Source organism: Canis lupus, chromosome 3 (genome assembly GCF_048164855.1).
Source record: "Canis lupus baileyi chromosome 3, mCanLup2.hap1, whole genome shotgun sequence".
NCBI classification, from domain to species: Eukaryota; Metazoa; Chordata; class Mammalia; order Carnivora; family Canidae; genus Canis; species Canis lupus.
The window spans coordinates 49,747,092-49,774,868 of record NC_132840.1 but is presented as its reverse complement, the minus strand read 5'-3'; the positions used below and the strand labels follow the sequence as shown (position 1 = coordinate 49,774,868).

At 37.8% G+C, this 27,777-nt stretch overlaps 1 protein-coding gene across 6 annotated transcripts in view; it reads left to right on the top strand.

Annotated features, from left to right (window-relative positions):
* The first annotated feature begins 6,190 nt into the window (after positions 1-6,190).
* Positions 6,191-27,777, top strand: part of ZNF624 (zinc finger protein 624) — a 41,919-nt gene continuing 20,332 nt past the window's right edge. For 3 of the 6 annotated variants that reach the window (XR_012028298.1, XR_012028297.1, XM_072821015.1), the window contains exons 1-3: positions 6,191-6,288; positions 15,470-15,557; positions 17,648-17,713. Coding sequence is in view for 1 of the 6 variants with exons in the window: in XM_072821015.1 (XP_072677116.1) it covers positions 15,525-15,557; positions 17,648-17,713 (99 nt within the window). In the remaining 5 variants the exon portion in view is untranslated. Of the gene's footprint in view, positions 6,289-15,469; positions 15,558-17,647; positions 17,728-27,777 lie in introns of those variants that run through there. The other 3 variants (XM_072821019.1, XM_072821016.1, XM_072821018.1) reach the window with 3 other exon arrangements.

Genomic DNA, 27,777 nt, shown 5'->3' with positions numbered 1-27,777 from the left:
TAGCAGAGTGAACTGTGGAAGTAAGTATTCAACTTCAAAATTGAGAATTAAAATAAAAGTCTTTGGTTCATCAATCTCTTAAAGAATTACATTAATTTGAAAAATAAAAACTAGTAGATAATCTAACATATAGAAAGAAAATAAAATGCAAAATTTTAAAAAATTAATTTTATCTTCTAAAATCTATATAATTATATTGCTAGATTCTAAGGAAGATAGAAAAAAGAAACCCAACCACCCTAATAATCACTTTATTTTTTTAAGATTTTATTTATTCATGGGAGACATGGAGAGAGAGGCAGAGACACAGGCAGAGGGAGGAGAAGCAGGCCCCATGCAAGGAACTGATATGGGACTTGATCCTGGAAATCTGGGATCACGCCCTGAGCCAAAGGCGGATTCTCAACCACTGAGCCACCAGGTGTCCCCTAATATCACTTTGTAATTTTTGTTTATTCCAAGTCTTTATAAAAATTAAAATAGCCTTGTGTTTTATTGTAGAAATAACATTCTTATTGTAATAAGTGTAAAAATAGAGAAAAATGTTAAGTAAACAATCTAAATCTTGCCACCTAGAAACAAGAGATATAACATGTTTATTCTGGGCCATATATATATGTTTTAATCTCATTATACAGATGGGGAGGCACCTGACTGGCTCCATGCTCAAGCAGGAGCATCTGCTTCCCCCTCTCCTTCTGCCCCTCCCGACTCATGCTCTCTCTTTCTCAAATAAATAACATCTTTAAAAAAAAAAAAAACAGTGATATCTAAAATAGCTTTCAAGCAAAAATTAAAAAGTCAAAATAATGTCTACTCTGAGGAAGATAAAGACTGGACAAAGCACTAAGTCTAAAGATTTTTTCATATTCTTCCATCTAGAACAAAAGCTCAATACATGAAGATAAATTTATGAAATATATAGACACATTTGAAGATGAAAACTTGTATTTCATTTTCAAAATGTTTATAATGTGGGATCCCTGGGTGGCGCAGCGGTTTGGCGCCTGCCTTTGGCCCAGGGCGCGATCCTGGAGACCCGCGATCGAATCCCATGTCGGGCTCTCGGTGCATGGAGCCTGCTTCTCCCTCTGCCTGTGTCTCTGCCTCTCTCTCTCTCTCTCTCTCTCTGTATGACTATCATAAATAAATTAAAAAAATTTTAAAATGTTTATATTGTGTGTACCGTTTTAAAAAGAAGATTCATTTAAAATCATCTTCAGTATTGCCTTCTTTAAACTCTTAGATCCATATTAAGACAATACTTGAACATCATGGTAATGCTGCACACAGATTATTTTTGTTAAAAAAAAAGATTTTTTTTGTTACATTATGCCTAAATGCAGCTGCAGTTTGCATTAGGCCAAGAGCTAATGTAACTTAAAATGATCTCATTCTAACCTTATATGAAAATATGGAATTCTTAGAGATTATTTTTTATTATATTCAAGAGTTCTGTTCATTTAAGTTCAAGAACAACAAGGCTGAGTAAGAAAACAATCTGTAAATAAAAATAATTTTTTTTAAATTCCAATTTCAGTCAAAGTAAAGATTTTTAAAAATAATTTTTCAGGGGGCACCAGGGTGGCTCAGTGGTTGACTATCTGCCTTTGGCTCAGGTTGCGATCCCAGTATCCTGGAATTGAGTCCCACATCTGGCTCCCCTCAGGGAGCCTTCTCCCTCTGCCTATGTGTCTGCCTCTCTGTGCCTGTCATGAGTAAATAAAATCTTTAAAAAATAATAATAAAATAAAACTTTCAGAGGTACCTGGGTGGCTCAGTCAGTTAAGTATCTGCCTTCAGCTCAGGTCATGATCCCAGGTTCCTGAGATTGAGCCCTGCATTGGGTTCCTTGCTCAGCGGGGAGCCTACTTCTCTGTCTCCTCCCCCATCGTGCTCTCTCTCGTTCTCTCTCAAAAGCTTTTGAATAAATAAATACTTTTTTTTCTAACTCTCTTACTCCTGAAATCCTGGTGCTATATGAAAGAGTTAGAAACAAGTCATTGGATATGCATAAAGAATGTTGGACATGGTATATATACATGTATGTCATTAACAAAAGTAAAGAAATACTCTAAAAAAGAATGGTAGCTAAGGATTGCCACATTACTTTTTCCAATGAGTTCTGTTAGAACACAAAAGGAATTTCTATGATGTTTTTAATGCTGGTAACAATCATGTGGAAATAATTTCCAGAATTGTAAAGTCTTAAATGTACAGTACAGTACTTTTTAAAGTGTACCTTTGAAAATTTTACATTGTACATTTAAAGGTAATGCAATTTTTTTTCAATGTTTAAAGGTAGACTTTAAAAAGTACTGATATCATAGAACCATCTTTTTTAAGTTGTCAAAAATTCCATTTGGGGGAACATTAAGATGATGACCAGGTTGCTTTTCTATAGCTCTGATTAAGTGAAATATTCTTAAGAATATGCTGGGGTTGGGGTACCTGGCTGGCTCAGTGGTTGAGTGTCTTCCTTCAGCTCAGGTCATGATTCTGGAGTTCTGGGATCTCCCGGAACCACGCAATCACATTGGGCTCCCTGCATGGGGCCTGCTTCTCCCTCTGCCTGTGTCTCTGTCTCTCTCTCTGTATCTCTCATGAATAAATAAATAAAATCTTAAAAAAAAATATGCTGGGTTTATGATGACACCATCACTCAATAAAGGTGGTGAAATACTTATGAAAATGAAACCTGATAATTCACTACTTTTTGAATACCTAATTTTGAGCTAATGCAGAAATTTCTTTTTCCTATGGAACTAGGATGAAGAAAACTGACTTTCAAGTATAACTGATTTGTATGGCACAAAAAAAGTATGTATTTTTCTACAGAATCCAGGGGGGGAAAATGCATCCCCATGGCCTGATACATTCCACCATGAAAATCTAATGCCTATCAATGTATTTTTCTCATTCCAATGTACCTTTAAGTTGCAGTACAAGGGTAGAAACATGATGGGAAGAATTTTCATTGCATTGTCACAGATTAAATTCAAATTCTGGGTTTACAGTTACTTTCATCACTTGAAAAATTTTGTTTCAGCTCCTTCTGGCCTCCACAGTTTCTTTTCTTTTTAAAGATTTCACTTATTTATTTATGAGAGACACAGGCAGAGACATAGGCAGAGGGAGAAGCAGGCCAGGAGCCTGATGTGGGACTCAATCCCAAGATCATGACCCAAGCCAAAGGCAGATGCTCAACCACTGAGCCACCCAGGTGCCCCTGGCCTCCACAGTTTTTTAAGAGAAGTCTGCTGTCATTCGAATTGTTTTTCTGCTGATGGTCTGTTGTCCTTTTCCTTTTGCTGCTTCCAGGATTCTTTTTCATCTTTAGTTTTCAGGAGTTTGATTATCATCTTAGACTGCACATCTTCGTGTTTATCCTAGTTAGCATTTTCTTAGCTTCTTGAATGTGAAGATTTATGTCTTTAGTCAAATTTGGAGACACTTTGAGGACTATGATACTCTAGATTTTCAACTGAATCTTGTGTTTTAGCAGACCTTCCCTGACACCACTCTGGTGGTGTGTTTTGGTTGGAGAAAGACAGGCTTCCTCAGAGCTTGCTTTTTGTCTTTCTTTTCTTTTTCTTTCTTTCTTTCTTTCTTTCCTTTTTTTTTTTTTTTTTTTTTTTTTTTTGCCCATTAGCATATTGGGTTGCCAGCTCCTCCAGCACCCAGGTTGGGGTATATGAGGCAAAACAAAAATGAAGAAAACTTATAACTGTGTCTTTCCTCAGGTTGCAAGATCCCTAGCTGGGCTGCTTTCTGTCTAACCTTAATATGCCTTCTCAATTTGTATTACATATATAACATCAAGAGCTTTTAGCTGTAATTAGTGGGAGATACAGAAAGAAGTGTGCCTTTTCCATCTCACCCCACTATCATTTATGACAATATCTTGGTGGGTATAAATTTCTGGGCTGACAGGTTTTTTTTTTCTTTCAGTACTTTAAAAGTGCTCCATTGTCCTCTGGCTTTCTTTCTTTCTTTTTTTGATAAATTATCTTTGAACGCAATAAACAGATATCTTTGTTCCTCTAGCTGTTTTTAAGATTTTCCTTTATTACTGATTTGTAGCAACATGATTGTGATGTGCCTTGGTGTAATTTTCTTTATGTGTTTTCTTTGAATTTCACTGAGCTTTTTAGATCTGTGGATTTATAATTTTCATCAAATTTGGAAGTATTGGGGCAGCTCGGGTGGTTCAGCAGTTTAGCGCCACCTTCAGTCCAGGGCTTGATCCTGGAGACCCGGGATCGAATCCCACGTCAGGCTCCCTGCATAGAGCCTGCTTCTCCCTCTGCCTGTGTCTCTGCCTCTCTCTCTCTCTCCTTTCATGTGTGTCTCATGAATAAATAAAATAAAATCTTTTTAAAAATTGGAAGTATTTAGTTATTTCCTCAAATATTTTTCTACTTCCTCACTCTCTCCCCTCCTTCTAGGATTTTAGCTACACATAATTAGGCTACTTCATATTGTTCCATAACTCACTGTTGCTCTGTTCAGTCATTCTTTTTTTCTCCCTGTTTTTCATTTCGAACAGTTTTTATTTCTGCATCTTTGAATACATGATTCTTTTGCAGTGTTGAATCTGCTCTTAATCTAATCTAGTGGGGTGGGGTTCCTTTTGTTGTTTCAGATATATTTGTTATCTCTAGTAGTTTGAAACCCAACATATTATTTTCCTTTCATAGTTCAGGAGTCACTGGGTTATGTAATACTTTCTCCTTTAAAGGTATCCACTGGCTCTTTATAATCCCAAGAGCCCAGTTTGACAATGCTCAGTTTCACTGAGCTTTCCTCCCAAATCATACAAAGAGAGTCTGCAGAGGAACAGTGTGAACAAGGTAGGAAGACTTGGAGTTTGCCAAGGAGATGGTAGAAGATGGTGATGACAGCTTCCTTGAGCTCAGCGGCTGGAGAGAGGTGGGATGAGTGAGGACTGGCTCTTTATCTTTCCTCCTTGGGGGTCCCCTGCCCAGGAAACTGGCCCTTTTCTGTATGTGTCTCACAGACTATGTACGTGCAGGAGGTGAGGGGTGCAGGGAGCCAGCCACCCCTACCTTCACACCAAGACCCTTCTCCAGCCAATGACAAAGCACACGGTGGGCAAGAGTGTGGGCAGGTCGCCTCCCCATAGCGGGGTCCTGGCTAGTGGTAGCCACAGGTAGGGGGCTCACTCAATGTGGGTCTCATACACAATTACAGCAGCAGACAATCCAAGGCACACAGAGTAGGAGTGGGTTAGGGAGGAAATGGTTTCATTGAGGGGAAACTGCCCTAGAGCCCTTACAGAGTCTGTTTCACTATGGAAAGTATGGTCTGGATATTAAAACCTGGAATTAAAAAAAAATAATAATAATAATAATAAAATAAATTTAAAATAAATAAATAAATATCAGGGAATTGAGGCAAAGGAAAATATGCTTTATAATATGTAATAAGATAATAAATATCAATATAAACAACATATTAAAATATCAGTATAAATTAATATAAATATTAATTATGTTTTAATCTGGATGAGCTGAGGGAAGAAACTTCTAGTTCAAAACCCCAGAGATTGGGACGCCTGGGTGGCTCAGTGGTTGGGCATCTGCCTTTGGCCTAGGGCATGATCCTGAGTCATGGGATCGAGTCCCGCGTCGGGTTCCCTGCGTGGGGCCTGCTTCTCCCTCTGCCCATGTCTCTGCGTGTGTCTCTCACTAATAAATAAATGAAGTCTTAAAAAAAAAAAAAAAAACAACCAGAGATTATCATGAAAGCATTATTGATTTTTCAGTCAAGAACTTGAAAGACCCGCATAAGTGTGCACACGCTCTAACCAGGTCTACTGGCATCCGAGACTTTAGATAATTTACAGACAGCCTGTATCTTCTGTCAATGACTTTATTTATGTACTCACACTGAAATGTTCAGTGTCAAGGGATAGTGTCATCCTTCTTTGCGCTGCTCCTACCTCATGCTAGTGCTTGATATATAAATGTTGCCTCTCCATACAAGTTTGTCAACTTGATTGGATTTTTTAGGTCGCCCAAATTGTCGATAAACACAGCCAATTCCCTCTTAAATGCAGACAAAAAGGGAGAAAAAAAGAAGAAATGAAAAAGGAAAAAAAAAAAAACTCCGCGCTGAGGATTCTGGGCGCTGTAGTTCGGCCGCCCCGGCTGCGCAGGCGCACTGGCTTGCCTGGAGGCCAGCCCCGCCAAGCCGGCGCCATCGCTGGAAGCGTTCCCGCCCTGCTCTGCGAGTGCCCTCAGTTGTCCTCAGTTCGGCAGCCAGGTACTCGTGGCCCCCGGCGCCAGGCCCCGGTTCCCCGCCGCCCCTCCCACGGCGCTGGGCTCCTGGCGGCGTCCGGGGCGTGGCCGTTCCCTGCAGCGCCCCGGCCCCCGAGCCGACACGCCCACCCGAGAGGCGACTGGGGCTGGGCCTCCTGCCTGGCCGGCGGCGGGGTCTCGCCCTGGCCTGGCTCCCGGGCGGTCGGTGCGCTCGGCGGCGGCGCGGCGCTGGGGTCGGGGAGCCTCGGGAGCGGGGCCCCCGCCTAGGAGGGGTCGACCAGCGCCGGCTGGCCCCTGGCCTGCCTCTTCCCGGTCCCGCGCCTGGGATGGAGGGAGGGGGGTGCCCCGGTGCGCACTTAGGGGAAGGGGGCGAGGCTGGAGGGAGGAGAGTCCGTCCCGGCGTCTGAACCGGCAGGGATGGCTTCACACTTGGTGACCCGACAGGTGGATGAGCGCCTGTCCTTCGGTAACGCAGGCAGCTTTTTTGTTTCCCCCCTGCCTCTTTTTATAGCATGTCAGAGAATCACTTTTAAATCGCTCGTCTCCCCTGGACGGAATAATGGCATCATTGCTGTCATTGGGAGATGCCGGACGGGTCCAGGGCGTTGAAGTTCTCAGCAAGAACGTGGACCCCTTTCATTATTTTACAACCACAAAGCTGGCTTAGGATCCACCCACAAGTGAAATTTCTCAAGTCTTGGGAAGACGGGGTTGGGGGGGGGGGGTAGGGGAGAGTCACACTATCCAGAAAAAAAAAAAAAAAGTATCTCGGAAATTACGACTTTGGAGAAGTGTTGGCCTGTAGAAAGATACCTGCATAATGTTAGAGGTGGAATGAGAAAACAGTGTGGTAAGCGTCGTTTGCTAATAGCTTGTGTTCAAGTGATTTGCCGATGGATGTATTTCCAAAGTAGCCAAACCAAAGTTAGAACCTGGGGATGCGGACAGCTACTGCGGAATTTATTCCTACACCAAACTCCTATGTATACATAGATCCTTCTACTTGTCTACTTGGAAAATGCAGAAAAGTAGAAGAAAGTGTAAACATCACAGACCCAGGTCTCAGAGATCATAGTGGAGTTTTGGCTTATTCACTTTTTTTTTTCTTTTTCTTCATGCATTATTCTTACATAGTTGAGATCAAGCTGAATATTTTAAATAGCGTTGGTTATTCTGATTATACAATTTTAAAAGATGTTTATTGCAGTTTGGTGTTAAACATATTTGGCTAGCATTATCTATATAGCATATTGCCAGGGAGGAGTTTATTAATCTTTACAAATTTATTTTAAGATTTTATTTATTTATTATGAGAGATACAGAGACAGAGGCAGAGGGAGAAGCAGGCTCCTTATGGGGAGCCTGATGCAGGACTCAATCCCAGGACACTGGGACCATGGCCTGAGCCAAAGGCAGATGCTGAGCTACCCAGGTGCCCCAATCTTTGCAAATTTAAAAAGAAATGATAACTCAGGTCATTCTTAATTCATTTTAAAGATGCAGAAAGTGACTACTATAGTTCTTTGAAACTGAAAATGTCTTGGGGATCCTTGGGTGGCTCAGCGGTGTGGCACCTGCCTTCCGCCCAGGGCATATCCTGCAGTTCCGGGATTGAGTCCCATGTTGGGTTCATTGCATGAAGCCTGCTTCTCCCTCTGCCTGTGTATCTGCCTCTCTCTCTCTGTGTGTGTATGTCTCTCATGAATGAATGAATAAAATCTTTTTTTAAAAAAAATGTCTTAAGTCAGTCTTTGTAGGTCCACTTTTGTGTTTTGGGAAAAAATGGTTTTATTTATTATTTCTCTTAGCCTATTTTTCTTTCTGCCTTGTAAAACTGGATTTCTTGACTTGAGGTTGAGTATGGGTTGGTTGGAGGTGGAAGTCAATCTTCAAACTCCCTGAAATACTATGCAACATCATATACATGTGCATTATTCTGTGGACAAGGTCAAATTCTGAAATAGATCTGTAACTCCCAAAGTTAAGATCTACAGGTGTTGATGTGCAGTCATTGTTACTGTTTGTTAGAATAGTTTGTTTTTCTTCCTTTTGTTTTTTGGGTTTTTTTTTGTTTTTTTGTTTTTTTTTTTTAAGAGAGAGGGAGAGTGGGGGAGGAACCATGGAATGGGGTAAGGAACACAGAGAGAGAGGAAGAGAGAACCTCAAGCGGACTCCCCACGAAGCATAGTCTCATGACCCTGAGACCATTGACCTGAGCCAAAATCAAGAGTCACATACTTAATGGACTGAGCCACACAGGCTCCCCAGAAGTTTCAATTACTGTTTTAAACTGTGTTGGAATTTGCCACAAGTGTTGTTTCTTTCTTTTTTTTTTTTTTTTTTTTTTAAGATTTTATCTATTTATTTGAGAGAGAGCATAAGCAGGGGGAGAGGAAGAGGCAGACATGGGGCTGGATCCCAGGACCCTGGGATCACCAACTGAACTAAAGGCAGATGCTGAACCTCCTGAGCCACCCAAGTGCCTCACAGATGTTTCTAAACTGAAGCAAAGAGTGGTTTAAGAAGTACCAGGCTTGGGACACCTGAGTGGGTCAGTGGTTGAGCATTTGCCTTCAGCTCAGGGCGTGATCCTGGAGTTCCGGGATCGAGTCCCACATCGGGCTCCCTGCATGGAGCCTGCTTCTCTCTCTGCCTGTGTCTCTGCCTCTCTCTCTCTGTGTCTCTCATGAATGAATGAAATAAAATCTTTAAAAAAAAAAAAAAAGAAAAAAAGGAAATACCAGGCTTGAAGCAGAAACTCAGCTAAGGGAACTAGTAATAGGGCCAGCTTTGCCCGGGCTCTAGAATCGCCTTGGTGAAACATTTCAATTGTATTTTCACATGTCAAAGGAAGACTCTTTAATGTGGGGTTTGGGAGGTAGCTTTAGAACAATATTTCTCAAGGTAAAAACTTTAGGTACTTGTTGACAATGTTGACAAAGGATTTCCTTTTTTTTTTTTATTTTTTTTATTTTTGTATTCATGAGAGACACACACACACAGAGGCAGACACACACACAGAGGAAGAAGCAGGCTCCACACAGGGAGCCCGATATGGGACTTGATGTGGGACTCGATCCCGGGACTCCAGGATCACACCCTGAGCGGAAGGCAAAGGCTCAACCGCTGAGCCACCCAGGCGTCCCCAAAGGATTTTCTTTTCTAAAAGCATGCCTAGGGGCACCTGGAAGGCTCAGTTGGTTAAGTGTCTGAGTCTTGATTTTGGCTCAGGTCATGATCTCAGGCTCGTGAGATCAAGCCTGGTATTGGCTCTATGCTTGGGCTCCTAGCCTACTTAAATTCTCTCTCTCCCTCTGCCCCTCGGTCTCCCCCCCCCCCCACTCTAGCATACTCTCTCCCTCTCTCTAAAAAAAAAAATAACAATAAAATAAAAATTTTAAAAAGCATGCTTAGTGAGCTTTTTGCATCCTCAAATATAATTAAGATACAGGAGTTTTCTAATTATATTTAGAAGTTTTCTGGTAGAAGAGTCATTTTCATTAGATCTGCAAAGGAATTCATGACCTAAAACAATGTAGAGAAACACTGGTAAAAAGAAAGAAAGAAAGAAAGAAAGAAAGAAAGAAAGAAAGAAAGAAAGAAAGAAAGAAAGAAAGAAAGAAAGAAAGAAAGAAAGAAAGAAAGAAAGAAAGAAAGAGAAAGAAACAAACACTGGTTATTAGTAACTCTTGAGACTTCGGTATAAGAATCCTCTCAGATTTTTCATTCTTTATTCAAGTCTTCTCTTCGCAGTACACCATGTTTTCCTCCTTCAACTTCTTATTTCTTTCTCACCAAAAAAATCTTTTCATTGTGCATAGTGAAACCCCAGGGTCATGGAACAAATTACATGTGAGGGTCTCCTGATAGGGGGATAGGGGGAGCCACCAAATGTGGGGTGACCTGATCAGGTGGAGGCCAGCTGTGAGGGCCATGAAAGAATTCATCCAAGGTGGAACGAAGGAGATAGAAGTTTACTGAATGCATTGCAAAGGAGCCTGGGCAGGCAGGACAGCAAAGGGGAGACTGTCTGCCCCCCCCGGGGGGGGGGGGGGTAATAGTTAATGGGGAATGTGAGGGGGGATGGGAATGTATGGAATGTTCCTTTACTGGTACCTGTATCCAGGTGTAAGTACCCCATTCATCAGCCATTATTTATGGATTTTTTGAAGTGGGCTATTGGGCCTGTCGGAAGTCAGCCCCATGGTCACTGTGGGCCCTTATATCTCACTCAGGTTTCCATTGTTCAAGTTGGTTACCTAAAAATGGTCTACATTACAGTCTTAAGATAATCATGTTTTTCTTTTTTTAAGATTTTATTTGTTAGAGCACACACGAACAGGTACGAGCAAGAGTGGGGTGAGGGAGAGAAAATCTGAACCAGACTCTGTCCTGAGTGCAGAGCCCTACTCAGGGACTTGCTCTCATGACCCTAAGATCACAACCTGAGCTGAAACCAAGAGTTGGATGCTTAGCCTACTGAGCCATCCAGGCACCCTGATAATCACATGTTTTCTTGATTTAACTAATCCTTACTCACCCCTCCTTACCTGAGAACTTCACATTTTTCTTGCATGACCTTTCATTCTACTAATTGGGAATTCAACTTTTCAGATTTAGTAGAGTCCATGTCATTTGAACAAGAAAGACATTTCTTTCTCATATAAAAGTCTGAGTTGTTAGGTTGTGGGCAGTGATAAGGGTAGGCGACTTTCATCTATTAGGTCATCTAGAAACCCAGGGTCCATTCACATTTTTGCTTCACCACCTGCTGGGGGTGTTGTCTTTACTATGGCAGAAGCTGGCTCACTCTAGTCTCCTTGCATTCCAGGCCTTTGGAAGGGGAAATGAAGATCTGGAAGCCAGGCAGCTCCCTTGTAAAGATGTAACATTACCTCTCTTACTCAAATCCCTTTCACTATAATTTGGTCACATGGGCATACCTGCCTGCATGGTGGCTGGGAAATGTCTCTAGCTGGGTGACCTTATGTCTGGCTGAGATTTCAAGCCTTTGTCAAGTGGAAGAGGAGACTGGCTATTGGAAGGCAATTTGCTACATTGGCCTACTTATGTTTCCTACTGCTTGAGTCAGTCTTAGGAAATTTTTAAGCAAAAATTGTTCTTTGGGAAATTTTATTTTTATTGGCATACAGTTTTAAGATGATTTATATGTTATAGCCCCTTTCTTGTTTCTAATTTTGGTTTATTCTGTTTTTTCTTCTTTGGCTGGTAGCTTATATATTTCATTATTTAGAGAATCAGCTCCTGCTTTTGTCAACTGTTTTCTTATTTATTAGTTTCTTTATTATTTCCAATTTATGGTTTGCTTGTTAATTATTTTTCTTACTTGAATATTTAAAATTTTTATTCTTTTAAAAATGTTTGTTGAATATATTTAGAGATATAAATTTTATCTTTTTAAAGTTTTGGCATTGACCCATGAATTTTTCATCTATAATTCTCCCATTTTCTAATTTATTGGCAATTTAAGTTCTCTCTTTGACTTAATAAGTTCTCAGGAGGGTCTGTTTTAATTCCCTGGTGATTGGGTTTTTTCCCTCTCCAGACATACATTTATAATTCTACTACATCATGGTTGGTTAGAGAATGTCATGAATCCAGTTTTTCCTTCTTTTTTTTTTAAGATTTTATTTATTTTATTTTAGAAAGAGAGAGTATGTGAGAACAGGGAGAGGGGCAGAGAGGGAGAGAGAGAACCACAAGCATACTCCCCTCTGAGCACAGAACCCCACATGGGGCTCAATCCCAGGACCCTGAGATCATGACCTGAGCCAAAACCAAGAGTTAGACACTCAACCAACTGAGCCACCTAGGCAACCCATTGGCATGATGACTTATTTTTGTGTGTTTGTAGTGAGAGCTAGCTTTATTTTTTTTATCCACAAAGATACTTATTATTTCATTTTTAATTGAAATATGATTAACACATAAGTTTCGGGTATACAACATGGTTCAATATATGTATATATTGCAAAGTGATCATTGAAAATCTAGTTAACATGGATATCACCACACATAGTTACAAATTTTTCTCTTGTGATGAAAACTTTTAGGTTTTATTCTTATTAACTTATATAATACAGTATTGTTAACTATAGTCACTGTTCTGTACATTACATCTCCAGGACTTACTTATTTTATAACTGGAAATTTATAGCTTTTGACCACAATTGCCCATCTTGCCCACTGGTCAACCTTGCCTCTGGCAACCATCTCTAACCATCTTTTCTCTGTATCTAGGAGTTCAAGTTTCAGGGGTAGGGTGGCTTTTTTTTTTTTTTAAGATTCCATATAACAGTAAGATGATACTTATCTACAGATGTTTCACTGGTTTGACCTAACATAATGCCTTCTTGGTCCATTCATGTTTTCACAAATGTCAAGATTTCCTTCTGTTTTGTGGCTGAATAATAATCCTGTGTGTATCACATTATCCATTCATCTGTCAACAAACACTTCAATTCCTTGGCTATTATAATTAATGCTACTGTGAACATATAGCTGTGGATATCTTTTTTAATTCATTTTTTTTTGTTTCCTTCAGATAAATGCCAGAAGAATTGCTGGAAAATATAGTAATATTTTTAATTTTTTAAGGAAACTTTCAAGAAATTTTAGTATGATTTGTTTTAGTTTTGTAAAAAATGTTGTTGGTACTTTATAGGGATTGTATTAAATTTGTAAATTGCTTTGGGTAGTATGGACATTTTAACAATTCTAATTCTTCCAATCCATGATCACAGAATATCTTTCCATTTAATGTCTTTTGGTTTCAATGTACAGGTCTTTCACCTCCTTGGTTAAATTTATCCCTAGGTATTTTATTCTTTTTTTTTATTCATGATGCAATTGTAAATGAGATTATTTTCTTAATTTCTCTTTCTTACAGTTCATTATTAGTGTATAGAAACAACTTATTTTTATAAGTTGATTCTGTATCCTGCAACTTTATTGAATTTGTTTATTCTAATAGTTTTTTTGGCAGAGTCTTTAGGAGTTTCTATATATAATATTATGTCATCTGCAAATAGTAACAGTTCTTTTCCAATTTGGATGCCTTTTATTTTATTTTTTTCTTGCCTAATTGTTCTGGCTAAGACCTCTAATATTATACTCTATATAATGATAAGAATGGGCATCCTTGTCTTATTCTGTTCTTGATCTCAGAAAAAAAAAATTATCATTTCACCATTGAGTATACATGGCTTTGTTGAGAGTTTTCATCATGAAAGGATACTGAATTTTGCCAGATGCTTTTTTTTTTTGCATCTTGTGAGATGATCATAGGATTTTTATTCTTCATTTTTTAAAATATTTTATTTATTTGAGAGAGAGAAAGCAATAAAGAGAACATGAGGGGGGTGAGGAGCAAAAGGAGAAGCAGACTCCCTGCTGAGCAAGAAACCCAATATGAGGCTCAATCCCAGGACTCTGGGATCATGACCTGAGCCAAAGGCAGACACTTAACTGAGCCACCCAGGCACCCCTATTCTTCATTTTGTTAACATGGCATATCACATTGGTTGGCTAGCAGATACTGAATCATTTTCGCATCCTTGTAATAAATCCCACCTTGATTATTGTATATGATCCTTTCATATATTGTTGAATTCGGTTTGCTAATATTTTGTTGAGGAATTTTGCATCTATGTTCAACATTGACTTCTAATTTTTTTTTCTTTTTTTTTTTTTTTTTTTTTTTTCTAATTTTTTTTTCTTGTGGTGTCCTCGCCTGGTTTTGGTATTAAGATGGTGGCATTGTAAAATGAGTTTGGAAGTGTTCCTTCTCTATGATTTTTAGAAGAGTTTGAGAAGGATTGGTATTAATTCTTCTCAAATGTTTGATAGAATTCACCAATGAAGCTACCTAGTCCAGGACTTTGTTTTTTGATGGATTTATTATTATTATTATTATTATTATTATTATTATTAATTATTGATTCAATCTCCTTACTAGTAACCAGTCTGTCAAATATTCTCTTTCTTCATGATTCAATCTTGGTAGTTTGTATGTTTTAGGAATTTACTCATTTCTCTAGGATGCCCATTTGTTGGCATGATCTTTTTTTAGATCCATATTGTCTTAAACTTTAATATGTTCATATGAATCAGCTAGGGGGATCTTATTAAAAAAGCTGATTTTGATTCAATAGGTTCTGTAGTTTGTACCTCAGATTTTGCATTTTTCACAAGTTCTCCAGTAATGTTTGTACTGCTGTTTTTCAGACTACACTTTTGAATACAAAGCTCTTGGATGTGAATTCCTAATAGATGTAAATTATCTATGTAAGGCAGAGACAGATTCAGCATAACCTTGCATAGATTCTTTTGGGCCCCAAAAGCCCTACTGCATGGTGAGAGTGTCAGACTTCCTAGGAAACTGTCATTAAAAAGAATTTCTCAAAATCTGGGAAGCTTAATTCTTACTGCTCCACTGCCCTTTTATGTGTCTTATAGCATCATTCTGCGATTATGCACTTATTTACAAACATAACAGTCTTATTTTGTAACCAAACTTAGCACTTTTTTTTCCCCTGCTTCCTTTTTCTTTGGATTTGCCTGATATAGAATGAGTAGATAGATCTATTTGAATATGAGACTGAGGGAGGCATGTCAGGGCTTCTTCTGAGAGTTGTGGTGTTCTCTTTACATGAAGCTGAAATCTCTGAAAATGTTACAAATTGATCATCAATGAAAGACAGGAAAAGAGGTTCTTAGAATGTTTCATTTTTAGATGAGTAGGTGATTGTGGCAAAGAAAGATTGAATTATTTTCTTTCACATCACACAGCAAGTTGATTTAATGGAAAAGTTGTGGGCATTGGAATTAGACCGATTTGGCGTCATACCTGGCCTTGGCTAATAGTGTAATTTTTCTAAGCCTCATTTTCCTGATCAGTGGAATGAGAATATAATTTCCATTGGATTAATGTGAAGTTCAAATTAAAAGCTCCTTATACAATGTCTGGCCTGCTAGCTGTGACCACACTTAATTAAAAAGCCAAAATTTCCAGGAACAAAGATGTCTTTTTCCTCACTGATCTTGGAGTTTAATCTTGTATTCTTTAGGGAAGTCATACTTACTTGTAATGTCAGGATTGCAACTAGATAAGGCTGAGATTTCCAAGGCAGGATTGATTTTCACAGCTTATTTCTCTTTCTCAGAATGCCTTTGTAGGACTCCACTCTTGCCAGAGAGGGGAACACAGAGGAAGAGACTATGGCTGCTATGGTTTTTACAGTTGGACCTCTGGTAAGTTGGGGTTTCCTCTGGTCCTCACCTGCCTCTTGTTTTAAGAGCATGTCCATTTTTCCTGAAGTCTGTGACTTCCATATCTTACCCACATCCCTTCTGGTATCTGAATCAAATTGTTTCACCCTTGAAAATTGGGCTCATCATAGTAAAGCTTGTAATCTATAAGAAGATTCATTATACATGTTGAACCAAATATCAAGACACATAATCTTTCAAAAAATACTTTTGCTATTTTTGATAAATAGGCAGTCTAGGACATTTACTTTTGATGTTAAATCCCGGAAATTTCAGTTATTTATGGGGTAGAAGAATGGAATATTTTAAATTGGAAATTTTGTGTAGGAAATTTCGGGAAAAATATATACATATGCACATAGACTCACCCACCACACACCCTCTTTAATTAAGAGGGACCCTTCCCCTTGTGCCCACTCTCAGTGATCTCTTTACTACCCATTAAGAAGTGACCAAACTTAATAGATGACATGGAGAGAAAGATGTTTAAGTCACAGTGCTTGGATGTAGGGAGCTTAGTCTTATTGAGGTAAAGCATATACAAAAGAAAGAGTTACATAATTTATTTAGGTGAATGATAGTTACTTAGCCATATGATAAAGTGCTATGGAAGAAAAGAAATAGGACATGAGTATGGGCAAAATTTGTCACAGAAAGTCCATGAGGAGGCAGCCCCGGTGGCCCAGTGGTTTAGCGCCGCCTTCAGCAAGGGTGTGATCCTGGAGACCCGGGATTGAGTCCCACATCAGGCTCCCTGCATGGAGCCTGCTTCTCCCTCTGCCTGTGTGTGTCTCTCTCTCTGTGATGAATAAATAAAATCTTTAAAAAAAAAAAAAAAAAAAAGACAGAAAGCCCATGAGACAGTTGGACTTAAGGTGGTATCCAGTTACAAGTGGGATTTAAATTGTCATAAAGTATTTATGAGGGTGCTTCAGGTGAGAAAGGAGTTCAAGGGCAAGGTTCTGGGGCAGAGAACAGTGGGGTAAGCTAGGGATTCCAGTTGGAAAGTTATGAAAGACAGGACTGGGATATTTAAGCTAAATCTTTTAATGTTTAATGTTTTCCTGAAGACATTTAAGTATACGTGTGTATGTGTGTGTGTGTGTGTGTGTGTGAATGTGTTTGAGATAGGTGTTAACATGATAAAAGCTGTATTTTAGCAGTGATTTTCTGAAATAGGAGATTCCAAAGAATGATGATAGCAACAAATATCATTTGTTCTAATAATAATCTGCAGTAACCTGCAGTTGTGATCTTCTACTCTTTCTAGTTGGGATGTACAATGTAAATAGTCCTTAAAACATACACTTGAAAGATAAATACAGGGCGCCTGGCTGGCTCATTCAGTTGAGCGTCCAACTCTTGATCTCAGCTCAAATATTGATCTCAGGGTCTTGGGTTTGGGCCCCACGTTGGGGTCCATGCTGGGTATGGAGCCTACTTTAATAAAAAAGAGAGAGAGAGAGAAAAAATAAGAACCAAAATGTTGCACTTGATCAGTAGATCCAAAGTGTTTGTCTAGTATTGACATGGTCAAACTCATCCCTAATTACCACATTTTCTGGAAGCTGAATATTTGTAATTTTTAGATAAGAACTTGGGAGAACTAAGGTAGCATTTTTTTCTCAATGAGCTTTTAATAGTTGTATTACCCATAGTTTTTAAAATGGCACACACAAAACCTAAAATTGTTAAATACTAATGGAAGGATAGCATAAGAGACACCTGGGTGGCTCAGTGGTTGAGCATCTGCCTTTGGCTCCGGGTGTGATCCCAGGTCCTAGGATCAAGTCCCACATTGGGCTCTCTGCTTGGAGCCTGCTTCTCCCTCTGCCTGTGTCTCTGCCTCTCTCTGTGTGTCTCTCATGAATGAATAAATAAAATATTTTTTAAAAAACAAGGTCAAAGATTAGAATTAGATATTATGAGACCTTAATTCAGCCCTAAGTAAAACAATAAAAGAGGTTATTTCATATATGCCATATCCACGGTGGACTGATGTTGCTTGATGAGGCTCTGCTATAAATCATGGGCAGCCTGTCACTGAATGATCTTATCCTGTATCCCCTCAGAATCCTGAAGATTCCCAGCCAGAAGAAGATTTTCACCTTCAGGCAGAAGAACCAGAACTGGTAAAGGTAATACTTAACATGTATGTAAGGGGAACGAGAAGGGCCACTTACACTGACCCTGGTTCTTAATGTTCCTAGTTGATTGCAGGTTCACAGTGAATACCATCATGCTAAATAGCTGTAGTAACCCCAGGGTGGTACCATCAGTTTGGCAGATTTCATTTCTCTCGGTGGTGACAAGCCTAATGTGGCAGATAGTCACAGCATAATTTCTAATTGATAAAGTATCCAATATCACATCCTCTGATTTTTGCTTTGCATTGTAAGTCTCAATACCATTAAAAATACCAAGAATGCATCAGTGTGAGTGGAAACATTCCTAAGATGTGTTAAAATTAGTTTAGCTATTTTTATTTCATTATATTTGTTAAGCTTACTTTTTTATTTGTGAGTATAGTATCTACCTGATTTGTCCATAAAATATCAAAGTTAGAAATTTATGAATTATGTTAAGAAAAAATATCTAAAACTTAGAAATAAGGCAAGAGATAAATGTATGCCTTTTCAGTGTCATATTAGACATGTATTATTCTGGCATTCCTTTTTCTGCTATCAATAGACAGCTGTTTTTCAATCTCCCTTGAACCAACTTTGTCAAGCAGTTAATCTCCCATTAATGACTTAAACAAATCTTCTGCATGTGTTGACAATAACTTTTAGAATTGTGGTTTAAAAAATTTTTGAAATATAATTGACATACAAGGTTACATTAGTTTTAGGTGCATAGCATAGTGATTGGACAGCTCTATACATTACAGTGTTCACCACAGTAAGTGTAGTTATTACAATATTGGGACGCCTGGGTGGCTCAGCGGTTGAGCGTCTGCCTTTGGCTCACGGTGTGATCCTAGAGTCCCGGAATTGAGTCCCACATCGGGCTCCCTGCATGGAGCCTGCTTCTCCCTCTGCCTGTGTCTCTGCCTCTCTCTCTGTGTGTCTCTCATGAATAAATAAATAAAATCTTTAAAAAAAAGTTATTACAATATTATTGACTATACTCCCGATGCTATATTTTTTATCTTACTTTATTTTATAATTAAAAGACTTATTTATTTTATAATTAGAAGTTTCTACATCCTAATCCCCTTCACCTATTTCACTCATCCCCCTCCCTCCCTAGCAACCACCAGTTATGAAGTTTGATTTTGCTTTTTGTTTATTCATGTTTTATTTTTTAAATTTCACATATAAGTGAAATCATATGGTATTTGTCTTTCATTTATTTCATTTAGGATAATACCCTCTAGATCCATCAATGTTACCATGAATGACAAGATTTTTTTTCCTTTTTTTGGATGAGTAGTATATATAGTATATGTCTTCTTTATGCATTCACCTATTGATACGTGTGTTGCTTCTATATCTTGGCTATTGTAAATAATGCTGCAATAATCAGGAGTGTGTATATCTTTTTGAATTAGTATTTTCATTTTCTTTGGTTAAATAGCCAGCAGTGGAATTACTAAGTCATATGATAATTCTATTTTTAATTTTTTGAGGAACCTCCATACTGATTTCCATTGCAGCTGCACCTGCTTGCATTCTCTTTGGCAGTGCCCAAGTGTCCCCTTTTCTCCATACCTTTGCCAATTCTTTTTTTTTTTTTTTTTTTTTTTTTTTTATGATAGTCACAGAGAGAGAGAGAGAGAGGCAGAGACACAGGCAGAGGGAGAAGCAGGCTCCATGCACCGGGAGCCCGACGTGGGATTCGATCCCGGGTCTCCAGGATCGCGCCCTGGGCCAAAGGCAGGCGCTAAACCGCTGCGCCACCCAGGGATCCCCCTTTGCCAATTCTTGATATTTCTTTTCTTTTTTTATTTTGGCCAGTCTGACAACTGTAAATTTCTCATTATGGTTTGGTTTGCATTTCTTTGATAATTAACAATAAGCATCCCTTCATTTATCTGTTGGCCATCCATATGTCCTCTGTGGAAAAATGTATATTCAGGTCCTCTGCCCACTTTTCAATTGGATTATTTGTTTTGTTGTTGTTGTTGCATTGTGTGCATTTTTATATTTTGGATATTAACCCCTTATCAGTTATACCATTTGCAAATACCTTCTCCCATTTTTGTGTTGTTGATGGTTTCTTCCATCGTATAAAAGCGCTTAAGTTTCCAGTTGTTTATTTTTGCTTTTGTTTTCCTTGCCTGAGGAGACATATTTGGAAAACTGTTGCTAAGGCCAATGTCCAAGAGTTTACTGCACATGATTTCTTTTAGGTGTTTTATGGTTTCAGGTCTTACATTTAGCTCTCTAATTCATTGTTACTTTTTTTGTGTATGGTATAAGAAAGTGATCCAGTTTTATTCTTTTGCATGCAGCTGTCAAGTTTTCCCAACACCATTTGTTGAAGAAACTATCTTTTCCCCCATTTATATTCTTGCCTCCTCTCTTGTAGATAATTATGGTTTTTAAAAAAAGAGTATGTTGAAGTTCAGCTTTTTTTTTTAAGAATTATGTTTTTAAGTTTCTTAAAATTACACTTTGGAAGTTGGTTTTATTCCAAAAATATTTTGTGTAAAGCTGGGCTTTTCTTTTTGCTTTTATAAGAAAATACATTCTGAGACTCAGTCTTACACATAATTTTTATATAGTTTTTTTGAAATTTAATATTGAGCCAGTCATTCTTAAAATTGTCCTTTAACATATGACAGTTTAGACTTAAAATTTTAAGGTGAAAATAATAGTTTCAGACTTTGAATCATGAACTGTAGGAAAGTACCATTATTTTTGACATGATGAATAATTCATGTGATTTATTTTTGTTCTGACAGAAAGTCCTTGGCAGAAGATTAATTCTGTCTGGCTCTTTCTTAAATTCTGCATCCTGTTTATAAGTACTGAGCTCAGTTTTGTTTAAATTTTTTTTTTTAAGTAGTCTCCATGCCTAGCATGGGCTTGAACTCACAACCCTGAGATCAAGACTTGAGCTGAGATCAAGAGTTGGGTCCTTAACTGACTGAGCTCCCAGGTGCCCCTAGTTTTGTTTAATTTTGATTTGAGTAGAACCAATGTTTTAATGGTAATATTTAACATTTCTGTGTCTACAAAAAAAGGCAGAATTTTCATAGGGCTTGTGTTGAAACTGTTGATCAATTTGGGAAGAATTACTGTGTTAATATTAAGTTTTCTAATCCGAAGAATATAGAATGTCTTATTTAGGTATTCTTTAGTTTCTTTCAGTGATGTTTTATCATTTTTTCTCTATGTATCTTGAATATCTTTTGTTAAATTTATTTCTAAGTGTTTTATTCTTTAAATGTATTTTTTGCTACTTTAAATGGATTTTTTCCTTTTTTTTTTTTTTTTGGAATGTTCATTGCTAATGTATAGAAATAGTTGACTTACATATATTGATCGTGTGGCCTAAACCTTGCTGAACTAGTTTCATTGTAGAAGGGATTGTGGTTTTTTTACACTTGCATGTGTGTGGATTCTTTAGGGTTTTCTGTATGCAAGATAATATCATCTGTAAATAGAGATTTTGTCATTTCCAAATAGAAATTTACTTCTTTTCCCATCTAGATACCTTCTATTTGTTTTCTTTCTCTAGTATCTCTTGCTAAAACTCATAGTAGTACAGTGTTGAATGGAAGTGAGGAGAGAAGACATTTTGTAAGGTTTGTGATCATAAGAAGAATGCATATGGCCATTCACCATTAAGTATGATGCTAGATTTGTGTTTTTATAGATGGTCATTATCATGTTAATGAAGTTTACTTCTATTTCTCGTTTGTTGTGTTGTCACATAATTTTTTTTAGTCTGTTAAGATAATTGTGTGGGTCTTGTTCATTATTCTATTAATATGGTATATAGCTTTGATTAATTTTAAGATATTAAGTGAACTTTGTATTCCTGGGATAAATCCCATTTGGCTGTGGCATATATTATGTTTTCTTTGTTGCTGAATTCAAATTGAATCAGATTGAATTAATTTGTCTGACTTTTCCTTAAAATTTACATCTATCTTGCTTTCATAATACTGGCCTCAGAGAATGAGTTGAGAATTGTTTCCTTCTATTTTTTGGAAGAGTTAATGAAAGATTGGTATTAACTCTTCTTGAAATGTTTGTTGGAATTCAGTGAAGACACCTGAACCTGGGTTTTTATTGGAGCGGAGGTTGTTATAGCTCTATTCATATTTTCTATGTCATCTTGAGTCAGTTTTGGTAGTTTGTGTCTTTCTAGGAATCTGCCCATTTTGCCTAGATTTTCTAACTTGTTGGCTTACAGTTGTAGTTGTTCCTAGTATTCTCTTATAATCCTTTTATTTCTGTAAGGTCAGTGGTAATGTCTCCTTTTTCATTCCTGATTTTAGCAATTTGAGTCTTCTCTCTTTTCTTAGTCTAGCTAAGGGTTTATAATTTGGTAATCTTTTCAAGAAATCAACTTTTCCATTTGTTGATTTTCTCTATTGTTTTTCTATTCTCTATTTTATTTTCATTTTAATATTTGTTATTTCCTTTTGCTTTAGAAAAATTTTAATTCACTCCTCCTTTTCTAGTTCCTTAAGGTACATATTTATTTTGTATTTTTTATTTTAGTTCCAGTATAGTATATACAATGTTATGTTAGCTTCAGGTGTTCAATAGAGTGATTCAACAATTCTGTACATTACTCAGTGCTCATCAGGATAATTGTACTCTTATGCTCCATCACCGATTTCCCTTATCTCCCACCCAACTCCCCTCTGCTAACCATCGGTTTGTTCTCTATAGTTAAGAATCTGTTTCTTGGTTTGTCTCTTTCTCTTTTTTCTTTTGATCAATTGTTTTGTTTCTTAAATTCCACATAATGAGTGAAATTGTATGATATTTGTCCTTCTCTGACTTATTTCGCTCAGCATTTTACTCTCTAGATACATCCATGTTGTTGCAAATGGCAAGATTTCATTTTTTATGACTGAATGACATTCCATTGTATGTATATATACACCAGATATTCTTTGTCCAGTAATCTTTTTTTTTTTTAAACTTCTTTTTTTTAATTTTTATTTTTTTATTTATTTATGATAGTCACACAGAGAGAGAGAGAGAGGCAGAGACACAGGCAGAGGGAGGAGCAGGCTCCATGCACCGGGAGCCCGATGTGGGATTCGATCCCACGTCTCCAGGATCGTGCCCTGGGCCAAAGACAGGCGCTAAACCGCTGCGCCACCCAGGGATCCCTGTCCAGTAATCTTTTGATGGACACTTGGGTTGCTTCCATAATTTGCCTATTGTAAATAATGCTGCAGTAATCATAGGAGTGCATATATGTTTGGTAAATAACCAGTAGTATAATTCCTGGGTCATAAGGTAGTTCTATTTTTAACTTTTTGAAAAACTTCTATAGTGTTTTTCACACTGGCTGCACCAGTTTGGATTCCCAACAGTACACGAATATTCCTTTTTCTCCACATCTTCACCAGCAGTTGTTTTTTGTATTTTTTATTTTAGCCATTCTGACAGGTCAAGGTGATATCTCATTGTAATTTTGATTTGCATTTCTCTAATGATGAATGGTATTGAGCATCTTTTAATGAGTCTGTTGACCATCTGTCTTTTTTTTTTTTTTAAGATTTTATTTATTTATTCATGAGAGAGGCAGAGACACAGAGGGAGAAGCAGACTTCATACAGGAAGCCCAATGTGTGACTCGATCCTGGGACTCCAGGATCACACCCTGGGCGAAAGACAGGCTCTAAACCGCTGAGCCACCCAGGGATCCCAAGCCATCTGTCTTTTTTTTTTTTCTTTTAAATATTTTATGTATTTATTCATGAGAGACACACAGAGAGAGAGGCAGAGACACAGGCAGAGGAAGAAGCAGGCTCCATGCAGGGAGCCCGACATGGGACTCAATCCTGGGTCTCCAGGATCAGGCCCTGGACTGAAGGCGACACTAAACCACTGAGCTGCCCGCTATCTGTCTTCTTTAGAGAAATGTCTATTCATGTATTCTGCCCATTTTTATTTTTATTTTTTTTAAGATTTTATTTATTTATTCATGAGAGACACACAGAGACAGAGACACAGGCAGAGGGAGGAACAGGCTTCATGCAAGGAGCCCGATGTGGGACTTGATCCCGAAACTCCGGGATCACGACCTGAGCCAAAGGCAGATGCTCAACCACTGAGCCACCCAGATGTGAGGTTTGTGATCCTATTCTGCCCATTTTTAAATTGGATTATTTGATTTTTGGGTGTTGAGGTGTTAGTTCTTTATATATTTTAAATACTAATGCTTTATCAGATAGGTCATTTACACATATCTTCTCCCATTCAGTAGGTTGTCTTTTAGGTTGTTGGTTGTTTCCTTCTCTTTGCAGAAGCTTTTTATTTTGATGTAGCTCCAATAGTTTATTTTCACTTTTATTTCCCTTGACTCAGGAGACCTATCTAGAAAAATGTTACTGTGGCCAGTGTCAGAGAAATTACTGCCTGTGCTGTCTTCTGAGATTTTTATTGTTTCAGGTCTCACATTTAGATCTTTAATCCATTTGAGTTTATTTTTCTATATGGTGTGAGTAGTTGTCCAGTTTCATTCATCTGCAAGTAGCTGTCCAGTTATCCCAACACCCTTTATTAAAGACACTTTTTTTCCATTGTATCTTCTTTCCTCTTTTGTTGAAGATTAGTTGACCATGTAATTGTGGGGTTATTTCTGTGTTTTCTATTCTGTTCTATTGATCTATGTGTCTGTATTTACACCAGTACCATAGTGTTTTGGTTACCATAGTTTTGTAACATAACTTGAAGTCTGGAATTGTGATACCTCATTTTGTTTTTCTTTTTCCAGATTTCTTTGGCTATTCCAAGTCTTCTGTGGGTCCATACAAATTTTAGAATTCTTTGTTCTAGTTCTGTGAAAAATGCTTTTGGTATTTCAACAAGGATTGCATTAATCTGTACATTGCTTTGGGTAGTATAGATATTTAACATTATTTGTTCATCCAGTCCATAAACATGGAATGTCTTTCCATTTCTTTGTGTTGTCTTCAGTTTTTTTTTCATCAAAGTTGTATAGTTTTCACAGTACGGGTGTAGTACAGTGCCTGGTTCCATAAGGTATAAATTTAGATTACTGATTTGATATCTTCCTTTTTTTTTCTTTTTTCTTTTTTTTCTAAGAATTTATTTATTCATGAGAGATACGGAGAGAGAGAGAGATTGAGAGAGAGAGGCAGAGGCACAGGCAGAGGGAGAAGCAGGCTTCGTGCAGGGAGCCCGAGGTAGGACTTGATCCCGGATCTCTAGGATCACACCCTGGGCGGAAGATGGCGCTAAATCGCCGAGCCACCGGGGCTGCCCCGATATCTTTCTTTTTTCTAACATAGGCATTCACAGCTCTACATTTCTAACTGAGCAGTGCTTTTACCGTCTCCCACAAGTTTCGATAGAGTGATTTATTTTCATTTGTCTTAAAGTATTTTCTAAATTACCTTATGATTTCTTTGACTCATTAGTTTTATAAGAGTCTGTTGTTTAATTCTTACATATTTTTGAATTTTCTAGTTTTTTTCTTAGTGATTTGTAGTTTCATTTTGTTGTGATCAGAAGTGATACTTTGTATGATCCTAGTCTTTTAAAATTTATTTTTTTATTATTTTTTTTATTATTTTTTTTAATTTTTATTTATTTATGATAGTCACAGAGAGAGAGAGAGAGAGAGAGGCAGAGACACAGGCAGAGGGAGAAGCAGGCTCCATGCACCGGGAGCCCGACGTGGGATTCGATCCCGGGTCTCCAGGATCGCGCCCTGGGCCAAAGGCAGGCGCCAAACCGCTGCGCCACCCAGGGATCCCATCTTTTAAAATTTATTAAGATTTCTCTTGTTACCTCACATATGGTCAATCTTAGAGAATATTCCATGTACACTTGAGAAGAATATATGTTCTGCTATTACTGGGTACCTCCGTGTTCTAAAGATGTCTGTTCAAATCATGTTTCCTTGTTGATCTTCTGCCTTGTTGTTCTATCCAGTATTGAAGTCTCTATTTTTGAATTATCTTTTTGTTTCTTCAATTCTATAAATTTTGGTTCTTGTATTTTGAGATTCTTTTAAGTGAATATATGTTTAAGTTTTTTCTGTCTTACTGATAAATTAACAGTTTATCATTAAAAAATACCTTTGCTTCTAAGAATAATTTTTGTCTATTTTGTCTGTTAGTAATACAGCTAATCTAGCTCTCTTTTGTGTACTGTTTACATAGTATGTTTTTTCCATCTTTTACATTCAACCTATTTGTGTCTTTGGCTTTAAAGTGTGTCTTGGGATCCCTGGGTGGCGCAGCGGTTTGGCGCCTGCCTCTGGCCCGGGGCGCGATCCTGGAGACCCGGGATCGAATCCCACGTCGGGCTCCCTACATGGAGCCTGCTTCTCCCTCTGCCTGTGTCTCTGCCTCTCTGTCTCTCTCTGTGTGACTGTCATGAATAAATAAATAAAATCTTTAAAAAAATAAAAAATAAAGTGTGTCTTCTGCAGATAGCATTTATTTGTATCACTTTAAGAAAACTCCCTTCTGCCAATCTCTGCCTTTTGATTAGAGTGTTTGGTTTATTACTTTTAATTTAATGACAGATAAGGTAGGATTTGATGTCCTCCTTTTTGCTATTTGTTTTTTCTATGTCTTACCACTTTTTAAAATTTCCTTTTCCTTTATTGTTTTGTTTTTGTTAGATATTTTGTAGTATCCCATTTGATTCCTTTATCTTTTTAATACTTGTTTATTTTTATCTTAATTCTTTCCCTGGGGATTACAATTAACATCTTGACATAAAACTATGTATTTCAGATTAATGACAATTTAATAGTATATAAGTCTTTGCTCCAATATAGCTTCATTCCCTCGATCTCCTATATACTCTTATTGTCATACAAATTATACCTTTTAAGGGTGCTGTTGGGCTCAATAGACCATGTGACTCTTGATCTCAGAGTTGTGAGTTCAAGCCCCACATTGGGTACAGCAACTATTTACAAATAAAATCTTTAAAAAAAAATTAAAAACAGGGGCACCTAGATAGTACAGTTGATTAAGCATCTGACTGTTTTGGCTCAGATAGTGATCTCAGAGTCATAAGATCCAGACCCTGGTCACGCTCTGTGATCAGCATGGATCTACTTGAGTTTCTTTCTCCCTCTCCATCTGCTCTTTCCCCTGCCTTCTCCCACCTCTGCATGCATTGTACATGCACACTCTCTCTCTCTCAAATAAATAAATCTTTTTAAAGAAATCAAAAACAAATTATACCTTTTTATACCTTATAAGGCCATTAACACAATTTTATGATTATTGTTTTATGCAGTTGTCTTTTTTTTTTTTTAAATATTTTATCCATTTATTCATGAAAGACAGGGAGAGAGAGAGAGAGGCACAGATACAGGCAGAGGGACAAGCAGGCTCCATGAAGGGAGCCTGATGTGGGACTTGATCCCAGGTCTCTAGGACCACACCCTCGGCTGAAGGCGGCACCAAACTGCTGAGCCACCTGGGCTGCCCGTGCAATTGTCTTTTGAAATAAGAAGAAAGGTGCCTAGGTGGCTCAATTGGTTAAGGTCCAACTCTGGATTTCAGCTTAGGTCATGATCTGAGGGTCGTGAGATGGCATGCTCAGTGGGGAGTCTGCTTAAGATTCTCTTTCTCCCTCCCTCAACCTCTCCTTCCCCCACATCCGTGCTCTCTCAAGTAAGTAAATCTTTTAAAAAAATAAAATAAAGTAAAAGAAAAAGTTATATAGATAAAAATACATTTATATTGTCTGCAAAGTTATGTTTACTGGTGTTTGTTAGTTCTTTATGTGGACTTGTGTTACTGTCTAATGTCCTTTCATTTTACTTGAAAGATAATGTTTAGAATTTACTATGGGCCAGATGTGCTAACAATGAACTCTCTCATTTTTTGTATATCATTTTTGAAGGATAGTGTTTCTGGCTATAGAATTCTTTGTTGACTTTTTTCTTTCAGCATTCTGAATATGTCATAACACAACCTTCTACCTTTATTGATTTCTGATTAGAAGTCAACTGACATTGTTACTGAGGATCCCTTGTATATAAGGTGTCCCGTTTGTTTTGCTGCTTT